The sequence below is a fragment of the Mirounga leonina genome, unplaced genomic scaffold, assembly GCF_011800145.1.
Source record: "Mirounga leonina isolate KUSES-001 unplaced genomic scaffold, KU_Mleo_1.0 Mir_224, whole genome shotgun sequence".
NCBI lineage: Eukaryota > Metazoa > Chordata > Mammalia > Carnivora > Phocidae > Mirounga > Mirounga leonina.
This window is the reverse complement of record NW_023270615.1, coordinates 3200864-3224931: the sequence shown is the minus strand read 5'-3', so window position 1 is coordinate 3224931 and position 24068 is coordinate 3200864. Positions and strand designations below refer to the sequence as shown.

Genomic DNA, 24068 nt, shown 5'->3' with positions numbered 1-24068 from the left:
TAATATAATATCATCTTCCAACAGGAGTGAAACTCAAGTTTGCAAAAAGCAGAGATAATGCTGGTTGCTGAGAACTGGCGGGCGGGGGGGCGGGGATGAGTGTGGGCATGAGGCGAAACGGGGCGGGAGGAGGCACCCAGGACCTGCCTTTACCTCCGAAAGCCTCATAAGGCAAAGGAGAAAATAGGAAAGAGAAAGCTACCAGGGATGGAGCTTTCCAACAGCACGCGAGCCCCCACTGTCTCTTGCTGCCCCCCGGGAAGCATCAACATGGAGCTCAGAATAGACAAAGCTGCCCTCGGAGGTCAAGAGAATGTGTGACAACTGGTGTGAGGCCAGAACCGGGCCGCAGCTCTATGATTTTTAGGAAGCGTCAGGGATATTTTGCCTACCGGGCTTTCAAAATGGCCCCACAGGATTCGTGGAGCAGCAACACTGAAAATAACTCCGAGCTCACATTAATAGTAATAATCATAATTAACATATATTGTTTCCGTATGCCAGGCACCGTTCTAAGGGTTTTATGTGCGGTATCTCCTTTAATCCTCATAATAATTCTGTACAAGGTAGGGATTCTTTATCCCCGTTCTGCGAGTGATGACACCGAGACACAGCAAGGTCAGATACCTTGACCAACGCCATGCAGGTGACACATGATGGAGCCATGCTGCGAATTCTGCAGAAGCTGGCCCTTAATCACCTAAGGTCACATGGACACAGACGGTTTCCTCTAGGGTAGTGTTGACCTTGTGTTGCTCAAGATTCAGAGGAACTGTCTCCCAGGTGATTGGGGAGGGGAGCATGGGGAAGAGGAGAGGTATTCTAATCCCTTCACCTGCTCTTCTACTTTTGTCTGTTTAAGATTAACCAATTTTTAAAGCTGCTTTGCTACTAAAAGCGATTTGAAAAACCACCATATTGGAGGCTTAGGAGATGTAAGTCGGTCCCTAGGAAACCAGTGACCAGACATAGAATTCAGCTTGGAAACCCAGTGCAGAGCAAAAACACTGAAAAAGCCACAGGTTGGTGATGCAATGCACAGGTGTGTGAGGGTCTGAAGGGAGGGTACAGAACACATCAGCAGCAGGAGCAGGGGCTCTTTCCTGTTTCACACTTGGACTTGAGAATGCACAGAGGAGTCCGTGAGTACCTACAGTCACATGCAATACAGCCAAGATGGGTCTCTTGGGGGACAGCAAGTGAGGATGTAGAATGAGAAAGGAGTCTCCTGAGACTGCCTGTAGCCACCTGCAGATAGACAGGTGTCTAATCCATTAGTGAGGAAAGACAGTGATGAAACTGCTTTGTGTTCATGTCGTCCATATTATAATGAATCATGTAGGTTCTCATATTAGTTGTTAAATATACCTGGTTTGGTATAGCTGGTGCCCTATTTTGATTAATTGTGTCTACTTCTTATATTATTTCTAAAACGTTGGGTTAAAAAATTCAGTTATCAAGCAAGAGGAGCTAATTACCCAGTCAGAGTTATAGTACTTGGAGACAAGCCAATTTTGATCAAAGCATTAGATTACCAGTTACTAAACACTGGGCATCAAATAGGTATTTAGACAGGGACTGAATTTTTTTTAGGTATAACCAAGTAGCAGTCCTCAAAGAAAATATCACCCCCAGGAGACCTTGCCTTTCTTTGGGTGAAAAAGATACATTCTTTCCCTCTATGGACTCGGTCTAGAAGACAAATAGATATGGGAATCTTTTAAAAGGCCCCATGTGGTCATCAGGATGGAAGGCACAGCATAGAGAATATAGTCAATGATATTCCTGTATTATGATGACAGACGGTAGGTAGCTACACTTGTGGGCACGGCATAACATACAGACTTGCTGAATCACTATATTCTATACCTGAAACTAATGTAACATTGAGTGTCAACTATACTTCAATACAAAATTAATTTAAAAATAAAATAAAAGGCCTTGTGTGTGTGTGTTGGCAGGGGGGTGAAGGGAGCCAAAAGGTACAAGTTTCCAGTTACAAAATAAAGAAGTCCTGGGAATGTAATGTTACAGCATGGTGACTACAGTTATTATATATTTGAGAGTCACTAAGAGAGTAGATCTTAAAAGTCCTTTTTTTCTGTAACTATGCATGGTGATGGATGTTAACTAGACTTACAGTGGTGATCACTTCACAATATGCACAAATATGAAGTCATTATGTTGTACCCCAGTAACTAATATAATGTTATATTCAATTACACCTCAGTTTTTTAAAAAGGACCAATATTTTATCTCACTGCCAATTCTAATTAGGTGATTTTTGGGTGGCATAGCCTCAAAACTGAAAACTAAAACTCTGAGGCAAATATTTGAATATAGTTATATTATTTATATAATATATATTAAATAATATACAAATAGTATAATTTATATAAGTACATTTTAATGTTTTATTATAATAAATAACAAATTAAATAAATAATATAGATATTATAATTTATATAAATAAAAATATTGAAATATAAATATGTACACTCACAAATGGCCCAATGTACAAAATACCCCCAACATTTCTTAAAATTCACACTCTAGGACCTTATGTCTTGGGTCTGTTTCCTTGAGCCACCCATCCGTTCCCATGTCCCACCGCGTGTTGTGACAGCCAGCAGGTTAGGAAGCAGTCAAATGGGCCGGACCAAAGGAGATCTTTACCTGACTGCACAGCTCGAGGTTCTGGGAGTACACAGCGATCTGCCGTCTGGGCTGCTCTTCCTCCAGCAGGTAGCTGGCCAGGAGGATGAGGACATCAAAACCGAACTTGTCTGCAAATGCTTTCAAGTCAGTGCTGATACTGCTGTGAAACATACAGTCCTGAAACGACAACAGGCCAGTTGGTATTAATGCCAGACTCCCTCGCCTCGGGGAGTTGTGCCACAGATTTGTCCCGCGTTGTGATGTGTCGTGACAGCTCTTTATTATCAGAAGCAAGTGAGAGAAACACACAAGTTTGCAAACTTTCATGCTATGGCTTAAAATGTCCTTTGCTTGTTTGTTTTCCTAACCCAAGGAAGGAAGCAGTCTTGGCCATTATTTTTTATTTTTTAGAGAAAGAGAGAGAAAGTGAGTGTGCGTGAGCTGGAGGGGAAGAAGGGGAGGAGCGGGGGAGGAGGTACAGAGGGAGAGAGAGAGAGAGAATCCCAAGCAGACTCCTGGCTACGTGCAGAGCCCCCATGAGGCTCCATCTCACCCTGAGATCCTGACCTTAACTGAAACCAAGAGTCAGAGGCTTAACTGACTGAGCCACCCAGGCACCCCAGAAGTCTTGGCCATTATTAAGATAGTTTAGACAAGGACTAAATGTCTTAACAGTTCTTTCCTAAAATATTTATTGGAACGTTGACTTTGTAAAAAATACTTTTCCTTTTATTGTTCACAGGATTAGGAATAGCTCCTAACTATCATAACAACCTATCACTAGAAAAATAGGAGGAAGTTATTGTTCTTTTTTTTATAATCGTTTTCCAATGATTATTATAAAGCCAAAAAGAATCCCTAAGGATGAATCTAGCTAAATGCTTTTTATTCCGGTGTAGGAGTCCGGGAGATTTATGGAAGGCTATGATTTATCAGATCTTCCTGCTCTATGTGGTAGCTAAGAAAGAGTGAATCATTGTGGAAAAGGAGCCCACTACCACAAACCTGTGGCTCACATCATCTTCAAGTATGTGCTGGCCTTTTTCAGTTTTGTTAACAGCAATGAGAACCACTTTGTTGGCATAGTTAGCTCTCTTTTTTAAAGAAATGAACTGAAGACCATACGTTAGCTCCTAGCATAATGTCTGGCATATACTAGTTGCTCAAAAAATGTTTTTGTTTTAAAGATTTTATTTATTTACTTGAGAGAGAGAGCGCAAGCGAGAGAGAGAGGGCATGAGTTGGGGGGGGGGGCGTGGAGGGAGAGGGAGAAGCAGACTCCCAGCTAAGCAGGGAGCCCAAGATGGGCCCCGGAATCATGACCTGAGCCGAAGGCAGACCCTTAACTGACTGAGCCATCCAGGTGCCCCTCAAAAAATGTTTTTGGGGCGCCTGGGTGGCTCAGTTGGTTAAGCGACTGCTTTCGGCTCAGGTCATGATCCTGGAGTCCCAGGATCGAGTCCCGCATCGGGCTCCCTGCTCGGCGGGGAGTCTGCTTCTCCCTCTGACTCTCCTCCCTCTCATGCTCTCTGTCTCTCATTCTCTCTCTCTCAAATAAATAAATAAAATCTTAAAAAAAAAAAAAGAGGGGCTTCCCCTCTTTCCTATAAAAAAAATGTTTTTGAATGACTGGAGAGATAGACACACAAAATCAGCCTTTGCTACATAATCCTCTATCATATATGTGTATACACACACACACACACACACACATATATGATCATCATAGACAATCCACTGACAGTTGAAATCACCATAATGTGCACTCAAAGGATACAAAGAATTCTATCAATTTTTGTTCTGATATCAAAGGCATCAGAACTGTGTGTGCCACCGGTAAAGTATTAAAGTGACACAGAAATATGTACCATAGGAAGAGAAGGGGCCACGTACCCCCTCCCCAGATAGCCGTGACGAGGAGCTAGACAGTGCAGTGCATAGAGATGCAGGCAGGTTCCGTGCCCAGATTTATGTTTGTGCGTGCTTGTTCTTTGAAACCTGTGGATTTCATATTTGCGGCTCAGATTATTTACCGGCCGCTTAAAATATCCATAACACACATACTCTGTCCTTCTGCTGAGTTGAATGTCAAGGTCTATGAGGCCCCTGAGAGGCCACACGAGACATATGACAGGTGTGGGGGCCCAGCCCATCACGAGCATCCAGCCCTCAAGGAGTGGTTGTTGTCTACTTCTGCTAGGCACCTCAGGAGAACATTGCCCTTTTTGGGCACAAGGACTTGCACATGGGAATTCACAAAGCTCTCAGGATACATTGTTGCTGAATACCAAGGACTTATTGTACTGACTTGGCCATGAAATTTACAATGTTCCAATATAATAGCTTTTGGCAACCTGCCTCCCAGAAAGCATTCTGTCAGTTTTCATGCTTTTTATTTATTGTCCAAGTGTCATAGTAATAATCTTTAAAAAGATACTTAAAAAATTAATTCACCCACAATAGAAATAGATATTTAAAATGATATATTTTTAAAATATTATTTATTTATTTATTTGAGAGAGAGAGAGCACAAGCTGGGGGTGGGGACAGGGAGAAGCAGACTGCAGACTTCCCGCTGAGCAGGGAGCCTGATACGGGGCTCGATCCCATGACCCTGGGACCATGACCTGAGCTGAAGGCAGACGCTTAACCGACCGAGCCACCCAGTGCACCCCTAAAATGATATATTTTTTTTAAATTGGACCTCATACTATACACAATGCACATTCAGTAGATGAAATTATTTCAAATCATCACAGATGTTGTCCCTCAAGAGGACCTCAATGCTGAGCTTTTTGCCATCATGAATTATAAAAGAAGCTATGGTCCTGAAGGAGAACAAGAATGGACAGCAACTACCTACATCTTACCTCCCACATCCTCCAGACTGAAGGCGTTGGCCAAAAAGCTTAGCAATTTTCTTTTCAAATTTTTTTTCAGTATGTACATAAAATTCCCCACATACAGTTATAAACACTTGAAAGAATATATAACACTTCTAAGAGATTTTTCACATATAATAACAATTCTCACCAGACTCCCAGCTAGGTCACTTGAACAAAAGAAGGCAAGTTTAACTGGTAACTGAGCGCAGGATTAGGATTCAGTAGATTCGGCATTATTCAAAGCCATACTTGTGGAACATTTGCTATTCAAAACTGTTGGCTGAGCTCCAATCTGTTTGGATTCTTCTGTGTGCAAATGGCAGCTCGAGTCCAGGGGCATTGGCAACACCAAGCATCTCGTTAGGAAGGCAGAGTCTCAGGCCACGCCCCAGACCTACTGAAGCAGAAACTGCATTTTCCAAAACTCTTGGGTGATTCGAATGCACATTGGAAATTGAAAAGCCATTTCAAAAAGGGAGGAATTTGTTCTTTGATGTATTTCCCTCGGACCCTTTCTTTGGGTTCTTTCAATGCTGTCATTTTACTGGGATTTTTATTAACTCACACCCTCAGCTCCTTGTTCCTCACACTGCCTTCATCATAAACATCACCCCGGGGCGGGTGTGTGTTTCTGAACCACTTTGCCAGAAGCTCTCCTTTATCGGGTCGGGGATTGGGTCCAAGATTCTGTATTTTCATTATGTACCTCAAGTGATTATTCAGATCAAGCTCCTTTGGGTGACAGTTCTCCTCTGGGTGGCCCCCAAATCCATACGACCATATGAAGTATTGAAAAAACAAAGATTTATGTAAATCACTTAGGCATGTTTCATGTTACATTACCTCCAAAACGGCGATCATCAACAACTGTGTCCTATCTACCCTCATAGAATTGTCCAAACCAGAGCTGATCTTACTGACTTTAGGAGTGTGTCAGGAGGATCATGTTGAAAACAGCATCAAAGAAGAGAATGAGTGAGAATCTTCAGGAATCTGGGAGGCAGAGTCTGTTCTGCTTTTATGCTGGTGCTGTTTGCATAGGAGATAATTTATTATTGTCTTCTAGCTACGCAGGGAGTCATATGCTACCACGGCTCTTATGTTGCTGACAAGCTAGGCTGGCCCTGAATAAACAGCACTTCATCATCAACACAACCCAACTGTAGATACAGGTTGACATTTTATTTCCCCCATCTGCCTTCTACCTGATAAATTACTGTTTTAGTTACACGTATACAAATACTATTTGTTAATCTGCTCAAATGTCTCCAAAATGTCTCCTCCACCTTCAGTTAAAATTATATACATCCGCGTATGTATAACTCACTCAATTTGCCAAAGGTTTAGAAAATGTAGAGCTCCAACTGTAACTTACCACCCCCACCTTACAGCCTCCCACCTTAGCAGCAGGACCTCAGCCTGAGATTGCTGCAAGGAATTTACAAAGTTACTTTACTAATCATTATAGCTGGGAACTAACTGGCTGGCACAAAACCCAGCCCATTCCAATACATCAGCTATGAAGAATGGGAAGTACTCCCTGTCACTGTCCTTTGTCACCCATGGGTCCAAAGATTCGATCATTAAACATTTTTAGAGGTCATGAGTCCTTTTGCCCGAGTGATTTCTAGTTTTGGAATGAGTTAGAAGACCCCGGAAGTGTGGGGAGGAAAAGGCTTTATTATTCCCCAGCCAAAAGCTAAGGTGAGATTGATGATCATGATGATCATGATGACAAAGAGCCAGGGAACAGAAATGATATGGCTCTAACTTTAACTCATATAACAACTGAGAGAGTGACAGTGATAGTGTCCAGGAGATTTATTACATTTGTGGTTGAAAGTTTGCAGACAGATGCAGTGGGAAAATCCATTCTCTCACAAAATCCTGTTTTAGTTCTTATTCCATTGCTCTGAAAAATTGAGTCTTTATGCTATAAAGTGCCAATAACTCTAGTTCATTGCATGAAATAAAGGTGATCTAACTAATGTCTTGTACACATTTGAGTACTGGAATGTGGCTATTCCCTGGGAGAGAAAAACCCACTCTTCTGACATTGTTCGTATATTCCTATCCTCTATTGTCTTCTGAATCCCTCTGTCCGGTTTCCGCCTCCAACCTTCCATTGAAACTGCTCTTCTCAAAAGTACCAATCGCTTCCAGGTGGCAATATCCAAAAGTCACTTTCCTGTTCTTACTCTATTTGACTTCTCCAAAGAATTCCACGAGGTTGACCCTCCCTCCTTCTTAAAACACATCATTCCTTCACTTTGCTGACATCACACTCTCCTTGTTTTTCTCCCAGCTCCCGGGCTACCCTTAGGTCATCTCTGCTGGTTCCTCTTCCTTTTCAACCTCTAAATGTTCATGCCTCAGACTGTGTTTTCACAACTCTTTCTCTTCTTTTCCTATACATTCTCTTTGGGGATCTCATCCAGTTGCCTGGCTTTCAAACCATCTGTCTACCAGTGACAACCAAGCTACGTCCACCTGAACTCTATCCTTGTCTATCCACATGGTATTTCTATGTAAATGTCTCATAAGCATCTCAAATTAAAAAACAAACAAAACCAAACAAAACCCACCTCCACCTCAGTTTCCTCCATACCATTAAATGGCACCACCAGGCATTCAGTTACCCAAGCCGAACATCTAGAAATCAATGATTCTTTTCTTTTCTCAGTCCTCAGCCATCAGCAAATCCTGTGAATTTTACTTCCAAAACGTGGTTCAAGTCCAGACCCTTCTTTCCGTCTCTGTTACTGTCCTAGCCACGGTCACCATCATCTCTTGCTTGAACGGTGGCGACAGCCTTCTGACTGGTCTCCCTGGATCGGCTCTTTTGTCTTACAATCAGCTTTTCCCGCCGCACCAAGAGAGAGCTTTTAAAAATGTAAGCAGAATCACAACACTTCTCTGCTTACAGCCACTCAAAAGTTTTCAATGTAACTGTTGTTATTTACTATCATTTTATTTATTTTTTAATTGGGAGGAGGAAGTCTTAATGTCCTCAAAATTGAGTTCTTATAAATCAATGGGAAAAAGTAAACAGAGCAACAGAAAAACATTTGACTGTAAGACTTTCACAATTGAAATACAAATGCCAGTAAATATCTGAGCTCACTGATAATCACAGAAATCCTTTGATAGTAAAATATTTCATCTTCTCTTTTCCTGTTACTGGTAAATATTTCCTAAGGGGCATTCTCACACACTATTAAAAACACATTCTAAAGAAATAATCAGATATGTACACAAAAGGTTTGTGGACAAAGCTATTCACTGGATTATTACTTTAATAACTAAAACTTAGAAAAACCGAAATGTCCAACAATAAATAAATGGTTACACGAATTATGAAAGAGTCTCACAAGAGAACAGTATGCTGCTGTTTTACAAATTTTGGTGTAGGAACTGGACATTCCTATTAAAATTACTTGCCTTATATCCTTTATAATATATATGAACTTTCAAATCATAGTCACATACATTTTTAAGTCACTTAAGTGACTCGCATGTAAAATTTCGAAAGGTGAGGGGATTGAGGAAGTTATACAAAGTTAAATGTGAAGCAAAGTCATTTAAAAATGATATAAGATTTAAAAATTGGGTAAACAGTGTTTATCTCATTAACGGAATCTTTATTTTTGTCAAATTTTATTTATTTGACAGAGAGATAGCACAAGCAGGGGGAGCGGCAGAAGAAGAGGGAAAAGCAGATCCCCCGCTGAGCAGGGAGCCCGATGCGGGGCTCGATGCGGGGCTCGATCCCAGGACCCTGAGCTCATGACCTGAGCCGAAGGCAGCTGCTTAACCAACTGAACCACCCAGGCATCCCTGGAATCTTTATCTTTATTTCCAAGTTACACTCAGTGAATGAGCTTCTGTTTGCAAATACACAAATAACAGCTTTTAAAGCATCAAAAAATTGCGTGGTGATTTCTCCTTCTGCTAAATCACCATGGGGAGAGCCCGCTCCATCATCCCCACTGTTTCATCTCCAAGTGCCACATGCCCTTCCGTAGATGTTACTCCTCATGCTAACAATTCCAATTTAGGTCCATCTTTCTGGATTACACAAATAATCCAAAAACAGTTGTCTCTCTTACAAATTATAAGTGAAATATACTGAGTAAGGCTTTTATTAAATGAAATAAATTATTTTCTAATGTCATGGACAAGCTATGCCAGGATTTATTACGTTTGAGATTCTTTTCTTCTTATAGGAAACAGAAAAATCAAGTGAGCAGGTATTTTTTTTTTTTGTAGTTACGATAAAAATCATTCCCAAAATGAAAACAGAAGCATGTATACCTTCATTTTGGGGGAACAGTGAGTCTTAGAAACATAGTTTGACAATCCATAACTACCTTGCAAGCACAGTGACCAGCGTGGATTGCTGAGTTACTGAAATTTAAGAGTATAGTTTGACATTTATACTCTGCATAGATTTATTTCTAGACTGAGGACTATTTTTTTTTATCAAGATATAAGAAAAATGCTGAGGTGTGTACACAAATGTTCTAACTGAAAGCTTTATGATTTATGCTACCAAAATTCCACTATGATGTTTAAAATATTCAGCAATAATAAAGTCTGATAATTTTGACAGGAAAATGATTTATGAGAACACAAAATGCATAAATTAAGAGATTTCATTTATTCTGTTTTTCATCCACTCTTTAATTGGTAAGCAAAGATATTTCCCATGTTTTTACCAGATGTCATTTAACAAAAAAAAAAGAAAGCTCTAGTGTTCTTATTTTTATAAGCCTGCCAAGGCATTTTAGTAGTAAAAACTTCACTGGGTCTATTAAAACTATATTATACATCATACTTTGGAAATAGAGTCAGACAGTACATAATATTCTTCATAGCTAAAGAGAGAGCTCTATTGAGAAAAGATTTTGTGAAAATTGAAAATGCTACATTATATAAATGAGTATGTAACATATGTATATCAATATGATTTTCATTTAAACCAGTAGTGAATTGTCTATCATAATTTAATCAAGCACTGTGTCTGCATTAAGCATTCTGTTACATGCTTTGCATCATCTCATTTGAATTTTAAGATGCCCTGATGAGGTGGGTAACATCATCTCTGTTTCACACAGAGAAAAAGGAGGCTCTGAGAAGTAAAGTAACTGATGTCACACGGCTCATCCAGGTGAAAAATGGGAGTTGAACCCATGTTCTAACCTCCACATTATCCTTGAATGAGAAATACTTCATCACCAGAGATACTACTACTGAATTCTGGTTTTAATGTAATAAAAAATACTTTTTTGTTACTCCATGTATGACTATTTAGTAAAGATTTGCCCTCGTTACTATACACAAGAAAGCCACACCCCTGATTTTAACAAATGCTAATAATAATGAGCTGCTTATATTTTTTGATGATTCAATATTATCATGCTTTATGACCAATTTCCAGTTTTTCATCTACTCTCTAAAATATAAGTGTAGGCTGACCATTAACTGTATGTATAGGCCTAAAATTGAAAACTCACCCAAGAAACTGCTATGAAGAAGAATGTCGTGACATTTTTGCAGCAATATGTACTTTTAAAAAGTTGGGCATGCATGTGTATGCAGAAAACATAAAAAGCAGGAGAACCGGCATGGTCACGGGTTACCCAGAGTTACCCCCATGTAGTTTTGCTTCCTTTGGTAGCTTCGACACACCATGGAAGAATCTCAATTTACATTCAGGATATAAAAACTCTAAGGATGCTCCCAACATTACGTTTCTTCTGCTCAGAAGCCCAGAGAAACCAGGAATTAGGCTTGCAGAAGATGGATGGGGAGAAAAAAGAGGTAATTTTTAACCAGAAGGGAATGGGTATCTTAATAGGAAGTGTTAAAATTAATTAAAAGGAAAAAGAGTAAAAAAAAAAATTAATAAAGGGAACCTTATTTGGAATGATGTCAGGAGGGCAGCAAGGGAAGCTCTCACACTTTACCACTTGTTATCAATTGTAAAGCCAACAGGAAGAGACAGACTGTGCCCATAAACACTACTTTACTACCCCAGCGGGAGCAAGGAAGGCTTTCCTTCTGCCTTGGCAACAGTCCCTAGAGGCTGTCACAACTCAGCCAATGAAAGCCATGAACTTCAAATCCCAGTTTACTCCAATGGACTTGTTGTTTACAACAAACAGCCTTCTCTGCTCCCCCACTTCCTCTGTAAAAGAGTGTTCCTCTCCTTTGTTCTGCTGACCTGCCTATGGTTTTCCATAGCTTGCTTGACCTGGATTGCAATTCTCTACTATTCCTGAATAAACCCATTTTTGCTGGTAAAATAACTGACAGTTTTAATTTTTAAGGTTAACAGAAGAACCTACATCGTTTCAAGCAAAGTCCTCCTATAAAAGCATAAGCACCCAAAACAAAATAATGTATCAAACCCCAAATAGATGCTTCAGTGTAGGTCAAGCACATCATAAGTATTAGAGGAGAAACCAAGAGTCTTTTAAACAATCACCCTAGTAAGGTCATCATTTGGGTCAAAGAATTCGAGAAGGAGAGAGCACATGTTTGCTGAAAATTGAAAATTATTGTTTTCATGTCATGGGAGAAATAGTTACTACCTCCTATAACCATATCATTAATGAAGAGAGAGAGCGAGGGAGAGAGAGAGAGAGAAGGGGAGGAGGAGGGTAAAGAGTTCATCCGGAAGCACAGGTTTAAATTAAGAACTTCTTATTTAAAATGAAGTGGAGCGGTTTCAGGTCAACCTGAAATTAAGCAAGTTGAAGTCTTGCACCATCCTTACTGTCTCCATCAAAAAGAGAACCAATGTTACAACCACAGAGAGTTGCCCTGAAGAATGATACTTCATAGAGGAGATGTCCTAGGCAGACTCTCACAACTAGTTAATAGTAGATTGAATACTTGCAATGTGGGGAGGTTCACAACCAATTAAAGATAAATAAGTCATGATCTCATTAACGATCTCAGCCTAATTTACATTTTCTTTAAGGACAGACCTATAATCATCAAAACTTTTTGATACAATATGGATGCAAGGACTCGGCAGGAAAAGGGCTACACTGTTGTTCCCCGCTAAGGGCCCCTTTGTTAGAATTTATGTGTGTTTATAAGGACTTCTATATGGGAATGAATAACTCAGGACCCATGCGTAATGGAAAACCCACTCATTAGTCATGCTTTATTTTTGAAATGGTGGAGCCTGGGCAACACTCCAGCTACCAGATAATAATACTGAATTATTTCCATAATTGTGTATAGATGTTAAAAAAATCCCCATTGGCTTGTTTTGAGCCATGAGCTTGAAAACTTACAGCTTTATTTATTTTTCTTTGTAAAAATAAATCATCTAGTTTGAACAATATTTCGAGAAAGCAGGAAACCTCCCTTCCTCTCTGGGTACCCTTTTCTGATTTATGGAAACCACCAGGCAAGTTTCCAGCAGACTGGATGTACATGTACATTACACACACTCCTGATTTTTCTAAGCTGTGTCAATATTAACCTGACCAAATGAAGATCAAACTGTCTCTTTTGTTCCTCATGCTCCTCACATGGGGAGCACAATATGGCTCTTGTCAGAGGTGCTTCATCATTTTGGCTCAAGGAAACTGTCAGTACAGTTTGGGATTTGTTCTTCATGGGCAGATATCCTGATGGGTCTAATGAAGGCTTTCTGCTGACAACTCATTTGCTAAAAATACCCAACCATCACCAAGTTTAAGTGGAGGAATATGGTTGTGTCCCCTTTGCTATCAACCCAATGAAAGTGATTTTTTTGAAGTCTAAAAAAATCTACGTATCAAGGCACACGCCTCTCACCACTTATATATGTGTTTTGTTAGTTTCCATTTGCTCACTGATAAACTTTATGACATTCTTAAATTGGAATCCAATAGGGTAAACACCAATCTTAGAGCACACATGCAGAGCCAACAGTCTGTGTGCGCCATTTGTTGCAATCTAAGCTAATTACCAGAAACCCCCTCCTGCAAACAGATACACTCTAGGGTTTGTGGTTTTATTTTCATTTGGAGACGTCTGTGTGTGGGGAACTCAAGGAATTCATTTTCAGGGAAGGACACTGTATTGTCATAACTCTCTTGGTCCCAAGTCACAGAAACTTACAGCAACTTAAGAGAAAAATATCAGAAGGATCTGGGGAGCATTCTCAAAAAGGCAAAGGAAGACTGGGGAGCAAGTTGGGAGGAGGGCAGGGGTTGCCAGGGATGTGCTTCTCCTTTCTCTTCTGGCTTCATTCTCCTCTCGTGTGACCAACTAGCGTCTTCAATGTGCCAGGAAACATGAGCCCCTGCAGCTCCAGGGTAGGCCTTTCAGTTTCAGTCAGCGTTCATTCCCTCTTGGTTTTGAGTTTGAAAACCCCAGAGAAGAAATTCTGGTTGTTCCCATTTGGGTTGGGTGCCTAGTCCTGCACCAACCAACTGAGGAAAATTGGAAAGACCACAAATAGAGATATGGCATTCATCATGACAAAGGGGATGGGTAAGAGTCATTTCCTAGAAGAGGAGGCTGAGCAGATCATCACATGGGGGGCCTCCTACCTACCAACCACAAAGGACTCTCTCTCTATCTCTCTCTCTCTCTCTTTCACACAGACCAGATAATTTCCCAAATCCCTATTTTCTTTCCAGCCAACCAAGCCCAAGTCACAGGGAGAGACATACAATGCTTGGAAAGTTAACTTGAGTGAAGTGATTTTGTTAACTTTCATTTCATGGTGGTTTGGACCCCAATTAAGAGAGATATTATAGGGCGCCTGGGTGGCTCAGTTGGTTGAGCGACTGCCTTCGGCTCAGGTCATGATCCCAGGGTCCTGGGATCGAGTCCCACATCGGGCTCCCTGCTCTGTGGGGAGCCTGCTTCTCCCTCTCCCACTCCCCCTGCTTGTGTTCCCTCTCTCGCTGTGTCTCTCTCTGTCAAATAAATAAATAAAATCTTTAAAAAAAAAAAAAGAGAGAGGTATTATAAAAAAGGAGTGACAAAGCAAATCTACAAAAGCGTTAAGCTTATAAAATGTAAGTTATGCTTCATCAATCAAAAATACATAGTACCATCTATTGAACCCAGGAAAAAGAGACCAAGCCTCCTTCACCTTTATCCTTTCTGGTCAATGTGAGGAATCCCCTTTCCGGCACCCGATGTCTTCAGATGCTCTGATCTCTCTTATAATGGTCAAACTTCTACTGCTATTTGCACCATACATATGAGACACCATAATGCTTTAAACACAAATGAGAAATGATCTACAACCCCTGCCTAAAAGGCAAACCATATTTGGGACAGTTGTGTTTACATGTTATCATTTTATACAAGAGTTATTTATAGAAGGGCTTTAAGCAGGCCAAATGCTGGGGGGGGAAATCTGAATTCGTAACAGGTAAAAAAGTAATAACTTTAGAGCAGGGTTTCTCAAATTCAGCATTATGGACATTATGGCTGGAAAATTCTTTGTTGTGGGAGCTGTTCTGTATATTTCAGGGTATTTAGCAGCATCCTGGCCTCTACCCACTGGATGCCAATAGCAAACTCACTCCCCCACTTGTGACAGATACGTCTCCAGACATTGTCAATTGTCCCCAAGGGGCAAAAAATGCCCTAATTAAGAACAACTTTAGAGAATAATAGTGGGAGTATCTTGCAAACTTAATAACTCAAATCACATCCAACTTTTTCAGAAACATTACTGCATAAAGCAAGACATACCCTTAATTCCATTTGGTTTCAGAGGTAGGAGAAAAAAAAATTCAGGGATGAGGGCATCTACATGAATACATGGCACTCATCAGCCAAATGTTTCCTTTTTCTAAGCAGGCAAAAATTAAAAATTTCCATCAATTGTCTTTTAGTTTATATTAGCATGCTTGTAAAATAAACAGCATTTTGATTCGCTCAAACAAAGGAAAAGCAGGATGATTTTCTTAAAAAAAAAAAAAAAAAGCCAGGATTTTACTAAAACATCAACTTCCTGTGCCAGGAAAATAGTTTTTCTCTGGGTATCTTCCAGCGATTTTTTTAGTCTAGAAAAATTCTATTAGCCCAGGTCAGTTATGGATAAATAAGGCATTTTTAAACACCAAAACTGATATTTGGGATGCCTGAAAATGATATGCATACTTATCTTTTAACTCTGTTGTGGTAACCCCCAAATATGGTGGGTATTGAGGGTAATGCAACATGTTTGGGGCATTGTGAGTATTCAGTGAATGGCCAGCATCCATGTCTGATAACAGACTACAGGGAAAAATTAATCAAAATCCATTTCTGAGCCTGAATTATCTGAAACTATATGTCTACAGCACTGGTTCTTAACCTTGGTTGTACCTTAGAATAACCCAGGGAGCCATGAAAAAAAATATATACAAATACTCAGACCCCACCTTTTAAAATTTAAATTTAATTGGCTTAAGGGGGGGGGGGCTGGGCACCCATGTATTTTCCAGAAAGTTCAAGCCATTATTCTAATGTGCAAGTAGGGTGCAGAACAGTGGTTTATATGATATAAAGAAACAATTTTCAATTTGTGCCATGTAGGCAGTTTCTCTATCAGTGGTTCTTGTTTCTATTCTCTTCCCATTGAGTGAACTTGCATACTCACTGGGAAACCACAAATTCCAAAAATATATGACAACCCAGAATTCAAATCCTAGCTCCATACCCTGTTATCTCTGCGCCTTTGGGCAAGTCACTGGATCAGGCGAAGCTTCAGTTTTTTCATCTGGAAAATAAGGGTAAAACCTACTTTACAAACCGAGCTAATCTCGATAACGCTCCGTCCAGGATCTCGGAGAGTCAACCGTCAGTACCTGCTTGTGAAGCAGAAGCAGGACCAACAGCTACGATGATTTTAATGGCGAATTTCTGTCAATTAGGTCAATGAAAATTATCCATCTTTAGGAAGAGTTTACAAATTATCTCTTTACCTGGTGTCAGTTAGAAAGAGTCCTGTTTTATCTAAGATTCTTTTGTTGTAGCCCATTGTTTACATCATGTGAGCGCTCAAATTTCTGATTGAAAGAAGGGTCAAGGGGCGCCTGGGTGGCTCAGTCGGTTAAGCGTCTGCCTTTCGCTCAAGTCATGATCTCAGAGTCCTGGGATCGAGTCCCACGTCTGGCTCCCTACTCAGCAGGGAGTCTGCTTCTTCCTCTCCCTCTGCCCATTCCCCCTGCTCACTCTCTCTCTCTCTCAAATAAATAATCTTAAAAAAAAAAAAAAAAGAACAGTCAGGTTTAGAGAAAGTGCCTGACCAATTTGCCAGATAGCATAACGGTCCAGACTGATGGAGAAATGGGTTCTTCTCCAGGTTCTGATTTTACTGTGTGGTCACAGTAAATTGATGGGTCTTAAACATTAGCTGTATCACATTCACCCAGAGAGCTTCTCAAAACAAACACCTGGGGCCCACTCCCAGGGTTTCTGATACCATAGATCTGGGGCCAGTTGAGAATCGTCATTTCCAGCAAGCTCCCAGGTGATGTTGATATGGCTGGTATAGAGACCACATTTTGAGAACCACACCTTGATCCAAAACAAGACATTTTCCCTTTCTGGACCTCAGATTCCTAACCTGAAAAGGGAACAGTCTATTAAAGTCATAAAACTCATTGCTTCTATTTTCCTAGACTCTTTAAAAATAAAGCTTTGCAGTAGAAGCCTTCTACTTATGTTTTGTTTTTAAGATTTTATTTACTTATTTGAGAGAGAGAGCGAGCATGAGCAGGGGGAGGGGCAGAGGGAGAAGCAGACTCCCTGCTGAGTGGGGAGCCTGACCCAGGGCTAGATCCAAAGACCTTGGGATCATGACCTGAGCCGAAGGCAGATGCTTAAGCAACTGAGCCACCCAGGTGCCCCTCTACTTATGTTTTTATGTATACTAGCTGATAGGATTAAGAAAAGCAGTTGATTAATTAAAAATTTGGTTAAGGAGGGAAATTTCTTTTTATTTTTTAAAGTTTTTATTTTTAGTTAACGGTGTTATATTAGTTATAGGTGTATAATACGGTGATTCAACAATTTCACATCAACCGGTGTTCATTACAAGTGCACTCCTTAATCCCCATCACCTATTTCCCTCATCCCCCACCCCCTCCGCTCTGGTAACCATCAGTTTGTTTTCTATAATTAAAAGTCTGCTTCCTGATTTGTCTCTCTTGTTTCCCCTTTGCTCACATTTTAAAAAAGATTTTATTTATTTATTTTGAGAAAGTGCAAGTGAACGTGAGTTGGAGGGGGCAGAGAGAGAGAATCTCAAGCAGACTTCCTGCTGAAATTATGTATTCTTCTTTAATCGACGCTGGGCTTGATTTTACGACCATGAGATCATGACCTGAGCCGAAATCAAGAGTTGGATGCTTCACTGACTGAGTCACCAGGCGCTCCTCATTTGTTTTGTTTCTTAAATTCCACAGGAGTGAAATCCTATAGTATTTCTTTTCTCTGACTGACTTATTTCACTTAGCATTATACTCTCTAGCTCCAACCATGTCACTGCAAAGGGCAAGGTTTCATTCTTTTTTATGTCTGAATAATATTCCAGTGTGTGTGTGTATACATCTTCTTTATCCATTCATCAATCGATGGACACTTGGGTTGCTTCCATATCTTGGCTATTGTAAATAATGCTGCAATAAACATAGGGGTGCATGTATCCCTTTGAATTAGTGTTTATGTATTTTTGGGTAAATACCCAGTTAGTGCGATTCCTGAATCGTAGGGTACTTCTATTTTTAACTTTTTTTTTTTAAGGTTTTATTTATTTATTTGAGAGAGAGAGAATGAGAGACAGAGAGCACGAGAGGGAAGAGGGCAGAGGAAGAAGCAGACCCCCTGCTGAGCAGGGAGCCCGATGTGGGACTCGATCCTGGGACTCCAGCATCATGACCTGAGCCGAAGGCAGTCGCCCAACCAACTGAGCCACCCAGGCGCCCTATTTTTAACTTTTTAAGGAACCTCTATACTGTTTTCTAGAGTGGCTGCACCAGTTTGTATTCCCACCAACAGTGCAAGAGGGTTCCCTGCATCTTCACCATCATCTGTTGTTTCTTGTATTGTTGATTTTAGCCATTTTGACAGGTATGAGATGATATATCATTGTAGTTTTGATTTGCATTTCCCTAATGCTGAGTGATGATGAACATCTTTTCATGTGTCTGTTGGCCATCTGTATGTCTTCTTTGGAGAAATGTCTGTTCATGTCTTCTTCCCATTTTTTAATTGGATTATTTATTTTGGGGGATGTTGAGTTTTAATAAGTTCTTTATATATTTTGGATACTAACCCTTTATTGGATATGTCATTTGCAAATATCTTCTCCCATTCCATAGGTTGTCTTTAGTTTTGTTGATTGTTTCCTTCACTTTGCAGATGCTTTTTATTTTTATCTAATTCCACTAGTTTATATTTGCTTTGTATCCCTTACCTCAGGAGACATATCTAGAAAAAAGTTGCTAAGGTTGATGTCAAAAAGGTTACTGCCTGTGTTCTCTTTTAGGATTTTTATAGTTTCAGACTGCATATTTATGTCTTTAATCCACTTTGAATTTATTTTTGTGTATAGTGTAATAAAGTGGTCTAGTTTCTTTTGCAGTTTTAAAGAGGAAAATTAAAAAAAAAATAAATGTTTTATAATAAGATCAATTTCATTTGATTTCAAATTAAGAGTATGTATTGATTTTTAATCTTTTCAATTAGGGTCAAGACCTTTTAAAATATTGGAGCAGGGTCTATAGGAGCCACCCTTCCTCTTTGCTGCATAAGTCATACATATAAAGTATAATGTTCAATTTCTAATTTCAGTTTCATTAAAATAGGATAAAATCTTAGACATACGTGGGATGATCTAAAGGCAGACTCCTTCTTCATTGTTATAGTCCCCTTCTAATTTTTGATAGTCATACTGCCCTAATTTGAAAGCACATTTTCATTGACAGTATGTTTCATTTCACTGTCTTTCTAAAGCATTTATCTTAGAAAAAATGATCTTTCCTACTCCTATTTCAATTTATTTAAAGTGTGTGATTATAGGGGCGCCTGGGTGGCTCAGTCGGTTGGGCGTCTGCCTTCGGCTCAGGTCATGATCCCAGGGTCCTGGGATCAAGCCCCGCATCGGGCTCCCTGCTTGGTGGGAAGCCTGCTTCTCCCTCTCCCACTCCCCCTGCTTGTGTTCCCTCTCTCGCTGTGTCTCTCTCTGTCAAATAAATAAATAAAATCTTTAAAAAAAATAAAGTGTGTGATTATATTAACCAGTACAACTGTTATAAACAGGTTTAGGAACAAACACAGCTGATTCTTGGTAAACACTGAATTCAGTTAATGGGGACACAACCCCCTATGCATAGAGAGTTTTCAGTGAGTTTGAAGCATTCAACTGAGGTTATCAGTCAGTATATAGCACAGAGCATAAGGAGAATGTGTTTAGTCCAGCACATTAGTTAAGGGAAGATCAAGAGCTTCTATCAGAGGCAAGATGTATAGCCCTACCTCCTCACCGCTCAAAACTACAGATCTCGAGTCATAAGACATATTAACCCAGAGCCTCTCAAACTTTAACACAAATCACCTGGGAATCTTGTTAAAATGCAGATTATCAATTAGTAGGTCAGGGACAGGGACTGAGATTCTGCATTTCTACAAAATCCCAGATGATGTCTGTGTTGCTGGTCTGTGGACCATACTTTGAATAGCATGATATTAACCACTGCTGTTAGAAGCTATAAAAGAGGAGGGGCCCATCCTGAAAGGAAAAGCAAAAAGGATGATGCTAACAGTGAATCTGGAAGGAAATACTGACTATTCTTTTTCTTTTTTGAGAGAGAGAGACAGAGAACAGGAGTGGGGGAGGGGAGAGGGAGAAGCAGACTCCCTGTTAAGCAGGGAGCCTGACATGGGGTTCCATCCTGGGACTCCAGGATCATGACCTGAGCCGGAGGCAGCCGCTTAAATGACTGAGCCCCAATATTGACTATTCTTAACATCTTTCTCTCGGTTGAAAAATGAGAAGTCTAGAGAATATAGGATTTATCTAAGTACAGTGCAGGATCCTAATGTGAGAGAGGAAGTGATTTCAAGCTGAGAATATGGCAAGAGAATAGTGGTTTGCAAATACATTTCATTAAGCACCAAAGCAAACCTCCTTTGCTTATCGGAAAGGACTCAAACCTTTATATCGAGACACCTCCACCACTCCCAGCACCAGCAAACTTCCAGTCCCCTAAGGGGTCCTGATGCATGCATTTCTATCATGGAAAATTGCACTTAGACACATTCTCTGGGAAAGGAGTGACCTGGAGCAGCAAGCTTCTCTTTTTTCTATTCTGGTCTGGAACCTCTAAGAATCCTCCCACCCTACCTCAACGTGCGCGTGCGCACACGCGCACACACACACACACACACACTTTGGCTTGATTTTTGACACAACTTTTGAATTTTCCTATTTTGTTGCCTTTCATTTGCCCTAACTTTAGAATCAGACCACCGCTCAAGCCTCTTTATTTCCGATACAGCTGCAAAGACAAGCAACCCAGTTCTCCATAGTCTGGTTAGCAGCTCAGCTCACTTAAGAATGTGCAGCGGCTCGGTTGTGTAGTTTGTCTGTGTCTAGTTTTTCCTGCGGGTTGAGATGTCTATTAGTGAGGCTCAGAGAGCATCCATCTTCCCTACTTCCGGCTTCCAGCATGTCTCTGGAACATAGCTCCTTCTGAGGTGGACTGAATGAGGGAGAAGTAGATCTCCAGCGACCACTGAGACCTGTGTAAAACTAGTTGACGAACAAGGACCATAGCTAGGATGGCTTCTGTGCCCTCTGAAGTATCTTCTTATCATGGTGCTAAAAGTATCTAAATGAATATATTGTCCAATGAAAACAAATGAAAATTGCCAGCATTTCTTAAAGTCTGGATAAAACAGCTTAAAATCTCAAGGCAGATGTTTGACACAGCATATGAGGTAGTGACCATGGTACTTTCACATTTGAACACTGACCCTCCCGATTAAGAACTGAGATAAGGCTTCTGGGCAGCTTTCTGCACTAAGCCTAGCCCTCTACCTGCTGAGGGGGAAAGAGGAGATCTACAAAAATACTTCTCAAGATCAGTTGGGACTTCTGCTTCTCTTTTCATCTCTGTCATTTATATTGATTTTTTCTTAAGTTTTATTTTAAATTCCAGTTAGTTAACATACAGTGTAAAACTAGTTTCAGATATATGGTATAGTGATTCAACACTTCCCTACAACACCTGGTGCTCATCACAAGTGCTCTCCTTAATCCCCATCACCTATTTACCCACCACCTGCTCTGGTAAACACCAATTTGTTCTCTATAGTTAAGAGTCTGTTTTCTGGTTTGCCCCCCTCTCTCTTTTTTCCCCCTTGCTCGTTTGTTTTGTTTCTTAAATTCAAGGAAACAATCAACAAAACTAAAAGGAAACCTACAGAATGGGAGAAGATATTTGCAAATTACATATCTGATAAACGGTTAGTATCCAAAATACATAAAGAACTTATAAAACTCAACACCCAGAAAATGAATAATCCAATTAAAAATGGGCAAAAGACATGTATAGACATTTTTCCAAAGAAGACCTATAGATGGCCAACAGACACATGGAAAGATGCTCAAGATCACTAATCATCAGAGAGATACAAATCATTTATATTTTAAAAATTTCTGAAAGTAGCTATGCAGCTGGATAGCTGGGAAAATAACAGTAGGATCATTTCTCGACCTGCTGAGAGAGACCACTCTTATTCTACCTGACTGAGTATACCAACAGTATTGGGTCCTTGGGAGGGGACTAGAAGCAAGCTTTTTGCCTCCTGTGTAGCTGGGCTCAACCTCCTCCAGTACCATCCCAACACACATACAATAGCTCTACCTCAACATCTGAAGAATAGACAGCAAGCATCTTTAAGAACTAAAATGATATTGCTGACCAACAGCTTGTTCCAAACTAGAAACCTATGGCTTTGTTACTTCATTATACAGTTTCTCTGGAATCATCATAAAACTACAGATCTTTCTTTACATTTTTAAAAAGATTTATTTATTTATTTTAGAAAAAAAGAGTGTGAGCGAGAGTATGCAAACATGTTGATGGGAGGAGGCAGAGGGAAAGGGAGAGAGAGAATCCTAAGCAGACTCTGTGCTAAGTGTGGAACCCAATGGGGCTTGATTCTCACAATCCTGAGATCATGACCTGAGCCAAAACCAAGAGTTGAACGCTTAACCGACTGTGCCACCCAGGCACCCGCTTTCTTTAAATTTTTAAGAGCCTAAGTGAATAAGGTGACATTTAAGGTAATTAATATCTTCACCTACAATGCTTCAGGACAATCCTATGAATTCTTGATAATGTCAGAGGTCAGATGATTGATTTGTCCTTATCTTTACATGATTTCCTCCCCAGCACTATAAGACATAATGAGTGTCATTTTGTTCTTTTAGGGTTTTTGTTGTTATTAATTTTGTGATCCATAAAGTCATTTCTTCCCTAAAGCAGTCTGTTTCTAAAAGGCTTTAGGTTTTCTCTTTCTTAAGCACAGGTAGCATTAATGAATTAAGTAATTCAGTTGCTAAAAGCTAGTTTGATTATCAAAGAAAAGTGTTTACTGATGGCCTCTTATGCAGGGGATTCAGGTTAAGTACTATTGAGTAGAAGGGCAAATCAAGTCAAGGCATCAGGAAAATGAGTTGGTTTTTTTTTCTGTTTCTAGATGATCTCCCTTCCTTCCATCGAAATGAGGGAATATGGTAGGCATTTGTATGTTTCATAAAGTTGTGATATTCAATGATATAATAATTCAAAGATGAAAGGATGTTCAGAAGCTAGGGTCTATCAGGGACAGAAGAGAAGATGAGAGGGGCTCCTAGGTGGCTCAGCCGGTTAAGCGTCTCACTCTTGATTTCAGCTCAGGTCATGATCTGACTCGTGATATTGAGCCCTGCATCAGGCTCTGGGCTGAGCACAGAGCCTGCTTAAGATTCTCTCTGCCCCTCCCCCGCTCACATCCCCCCTCTCTCTGTCTCTTAAAAAAAAAAGAAGAAAAGGTGATAAAGGCACAAAAAATGTTTAAATTTTAAAATGATTGGACTTACATGAGAAAAGATGGTAACATAGTGAAGCAATGAAGACCCCTGATCCTGACACAAGGCAGACTCTGACCTGATTCTTGGCTATGTCATTAATAGTTAAACAGTTTGGGGTAAGTTACTTATCTTCTAAGCCTCATCTTCTGCATCAGAAAAATATAATACTAATAATACCTACTTCATAGTTTATTGAGGATTAAATGAGATAGTTCATATAAAATAGTAGCCCAGTGCTTGGAATATTGTAAATAATAAACATTCAGTTTCAAATAAAAAGAGTAGTTTAGTTTGTCATAAACATAAGAAATTTTGGGGCGCCTGGGTGGCTCAGTCGGTTAAGCGTTTGCCTTCGGCTCAGGTCATGATCCTGGAGTCTCGGGATCGAGTCCCGCATCGGGCTCCCTGCTCGGCGGGGAGTCTGCTTC

The 24068-nt window shown here is 40.2% G+C and overlaps 1 protein-coding gene across 5 annotated transcripts in view; it reads right to left on the bottom strand.

Moving 5' to 3' along the window:
• PRUNE2 (prune homolog 2 with BCH domain) overlaps window positions 1-24068 on the bottom strand; it is a 260162-nt gene that overhangs the window by 85151 nt on the left and 150943 nt on the right. For all 5 annotated transcript variants that reach the window (XM_035029016.1, XM_035029019.1, XM_035029018.1 and 2 more), the window contains exon 7: window positions 2677-2835. In XM_035029016.1, the coding sequence (XP_034884907.1) occupies window positions 2677-2835 (159 nt within the window). The remainder of the gene's footprint in view (window positions 1-2676; window positions 2836-24068) is intronic.